At 44.7% G+C, this 3858-nt stretch overlaps 1 protein-coding gene across 1 annotated transcript in view; it reads left to right on the top strand.

Moving 5' to 3' along the window:
• Nucleotides 1-277, top strand: part of LOC104827767 (protocadherin-16-like) — a gene marked incomplete at its 5' end in the record, with an annotated part of 2074 nt that extends 1797 nt beyond the window's left edge. Inside the window, one exon of the mRNA XM_010561016.1 lies at nt 210-277. Within this exon, the coding sequence (XP_010559318.1) occupies nt 210-277 (68 nt within the window). The remainder of the gene's footprint in view (nt 1-209) is intronic.
• Nucleotides 278-3858: the final 3581 nt, after the last annotated feature.

Here is a 3858-nt window from a genome sequence, read left to right on the forward strand (position 1 = left end):
CGGCCCGGCCGGGCCTTCGGCCCGGAGCAGGTCCGCCTTTCGGCTCCTCGGCCCCGAAGTACAGCCCTTGCCGACGTTGCCGCTGCTAGTTGGCGCTTGGATGGGACGCTGGAGCGCGGTCGGCGGAGCTCCGTTAATCGGTGCCTTCGTACGTGGTACCGCGGTCCTCGCAAGTGCCCTTAAAAACGGCGTTCCTTACCCCCCTAAAGCCTGCGGCGTGGCTGATGAGCGCCGAAGCTCGGCTCTTCAGGGAGAACCAAGTATCGGCTCTCCTTAAGTCCCCGAGGGGGTTGAGCTGCCTGGGATACTTCTGAGGACTGGAGGTGGTCGTCCGAGTAAAATCAGTGAGACCCATCTCTTGGGGGGGAGGGCGTGTGTGTGAGTGTGACCCGCACTAAAGCAGAGAGGTGGCCAGACAATGTAACACAGAGGCACCTGCAGTCAAAAAGCGCTTCTGGGGTTTTGTAAGCCAGAGCTCTCCGCTAATGCAGAGAATCCGTTCGCTCGGCCTTTGCAGAAACTGATTAATGCGAACAGAAAAAACATTCGACTTGTCCATCAAACCCCCCCCCCTTATTCTTTGCAAGTGAGGTCGAACGGAGGCTTTGCCTGACCGGGAGTTGCCACATAGCCCTTTTTGCTTTTAGCTTGGAAGGACATTTCAGGACTTACACCTTTGAACTGAGCCAAGTCTACTGTCCACCAGCAGAAAATTCACAGCAGTTGGTCCTGGGTGGAGGTACAAAAGTCTCAGAGTTTGTGCAGACACGTGGGTGAATTTGGGGAAAAACCATGCTTAAAGAGAAGACCTAGGGAGAGTTGCAGTGTGTTTTCTCGGTTTCTTTTGAAGAAAAATCATTCTGTCTTTATTTCTGGGTGGCCTACCTAATTTATTTATTCTTTTAAATCGGGAGTCATTGGTGGTGTTTTGGGTCGAACAATCATTTGTTTCAACAAAAAAAATTTTCCTCTTTTTTTTTTTTAAATTGTGCTCTGAGCTCAAAAAGTGCACAACTTGCACAGCTCTAATAAAAACCAATCTATGAAAAGTTTGGGAAGGTTGAGCTCATGGAGCTTTTAATTTCATATCCCAAACTGAAAAGAAAATCCCATCACTGCCATTTATTTTTCCTCCACCCCTGGGGGGAGGGGGGAAGGATACCCTGCACCGGTGGCCCCAGGAGAGCCCAGGAGAAAGTTAATAACGTAATTTTAGAAGTTCACCTTCTCTGGGGGAGGAGCGAGGGGCCTTACGGCAGCCCCGGCCCCCGCGGGAGGGGGGGAGTGTGTGGGGGGTCGCCGGCGTCCGTGGTGCTGAAAGGCAACGGGAGAGAATCCGCCGGGCTGCACTGCCACCGCCTGCTACCGTGGTTGGAGTATGTGAATAGCCATTTTTTGCTTTTGAGTTAATCAGATGGAAGCATCCTGAAGGATTCCTGAAGCGTTTTAAAGAAAATAACCCACCATTGTGGTTTTGGTTTTGTTTTGGTTTTTTTTAGGTTTTGATATACCAAAAGTGCAGATTTTCTGGCAGGTCAAAGGTGTCACATACTGTGGATACCATCTGCGGTGTACTGAATTTTGAAAGCGTCACCATGCTGCCATAATCCTGTTTAGAGAGTAGAAAGAAACGGTTAGGTCCTGGTGGCTGACTGATCAAACCTGGGATATTAAAGCCGAAGGTGAATGAGGCACAAGAGATGTGTGTAGGAGGAATAGCAGATGAGCATCCCATGGACTGCCAGGGAAGGAAGCTGGTGTTTCTACTTGCAGGTTAATCCTGGATCACCATAGTGATGTCCAAGTTTCATACTGCACTGTATAGTAGGCTTAAGCTTTAAACATACCCACCTATTAAAATTCAAGGATACCCGCCTCTTAAAATTATCCTCATACCTTTTCCCCCATTTTCCTTCTACTCAACCATTGTGAGCAGGAAAAGCTATCATGAAGCAGGTGGCTTCATTTATGTTGCTCCAGGAGTTGCAGCTAGTGATAAGAATGAAGAAAACAGTTTTTGTTTTGGCCAAGCAGTTTTTCAGGGTCTATGGTATGAGTCCTGTGTCTAACTGGGCTCTTGAACTTAAAAGGTAGCATGAAGAGGAGGTAACCATGGACTATGTTATTGCTGCTCCTGGAAATGAACCAAGACACCGAAGGAGGCTACTTATGTCACCTAGCTTCCTCTGCTCCACAATCTGGGGGTCAGCAGAAGAGGACTATGGTTGTTTATCACACATTTGTGATAAACATTTGTGCTCTGTTTTACGTTCGGATCGCAATCATAGTAGCTGGAAGTCTACTAAACCTTCCAGTCTTTCCCCTCTGCAAGCAGAGGGGCTCTTGCAGTAGCGCATCACTGAAGTCTTGTTCATTAGTAACCTTTGCTTGGGGACCAACTGGTGACAAAGCGTCGCTTTATGGGTCGTGTGTCTAGAGCTTTCTGCTCTAGTGCTTTGTTGTAACTCTGCCCAGCCACTAAATACTGGGCAATTTATTCCCTTGTGTTCTTGACTGCATGTTGATAAGAGGAGATTTCTTTCCTTTGGGGAAATCTTTTACTCCTGCTGTAATTATTATTTATGTTATCTTTATTCTCCCCTACTCTCCACAAATCTAGCCTGTAACGTGGGCTAGATTTATGAAGTAGGTCACCTTGCATATAAGTCTGTCTTTTACCTGTTTTTCCTACTCTGTAGGAATGCATTGGTTAGAATAATTAACTGTGACTTAGAAGACATAGTTTTCAGCCACTTCTGGAAACACTTCTTTATTCCAGGCATATGTATGGGCTTTTCTGTGTTGCCAAAAGGCTCTCCCTTCCAGTGCAGATTGACCAGTAAGGGAGAATCTGCATCCTGAAAAATAAGTGGAATTTGTTTGCATCAGCTAATATAAGAAAGAAATGTGGCAATGTAATGATTGCATCACTGTGGAAAATAACACAGCTAGAGATCAGAAATCTGAGCAGACAAATGGGAGAAAGTCTAAATGAAGAAAGAGGAAAATCAATGGGAAAGTAATGGGTTATTGGACATTAGAAAGTAGAGCAAAGGTATGCAGTGAAACACATAAGTAGATTTTTGAAGATGTTAACAGCATTTATCACATTTTTGTCCATTTTCGGATAACGAACTTCTGGTTTATTACTGGTTGTTGTAGACACACCTTTGTGAAAATTTAAGCTTTACTGGTGGGATGATTAAAAACAGGCAAAACAAAAAAAGATACAGGCACAGGGAGGAAAAGGTGAACACAGTTGGAGAGAAATTGTAGGCCAAGGCAATTTGCAGTAACAAAAGTGGAAGCAGCAGAAGTACTCTTTGTGTGATGTGATGTCAGCAGACGTTTTAGTAACACTTTGATTTTTGCAGATGTATCAACATCCCTGTTTCTTCATGTGGAGGTACTGTATATTATTTTTGAGTGGTCACTTCAGCATGACCTAGAAAGGTGGTAAGATGGAGGAATGAGTGAGACCACCTTGAGCTTTCTCCTGTTTTTCTTCCTGTACCTTTCATCCCATTCTTAAGGACCAATGTGACTACAAATGCCTGTGGACTGTTGAGTGATGGTGATGATTATGTCCTATTTCTGCACTCCTTGGTGTCAGCATGGCAATTTTAGGTGAATTTAGCATCTAATGATGTATACTTCTGTGTTGATTGCACCTCTGTGCACCTAAGAGTGAGGAGTGTGACAGAGTGTCTCTCTTCTAAGCCATTCTCTTAATCCTATGAATGAATTAAGGAATAAAGCTTTGCCGTAGACTTGCCTTGCTAACATAGGTTTAATTCTGATTACAAATTTTATTTTCAAGCTTTTTTATGTGATTGTAGTGATTCTCAATACTCATTG

This window comes from Haliaeetus leucocephalus, unplaced genomic scaffold (assembly GCF_000737465.1).
Source record: "Haliaeetus leucocephalus isolate CR32 unplaced genomic scaffold, Haliaeetus_leucocephalus-4.0 Scaffold140, whole genome shotgun sequence".
Taxonomy (NCBI): Eukaryota; Metazoa; Chordata; class Aves; order Accipitriformes; family Accipitridae; genus Haliaeetus; species Haliaeetus leucocephalus.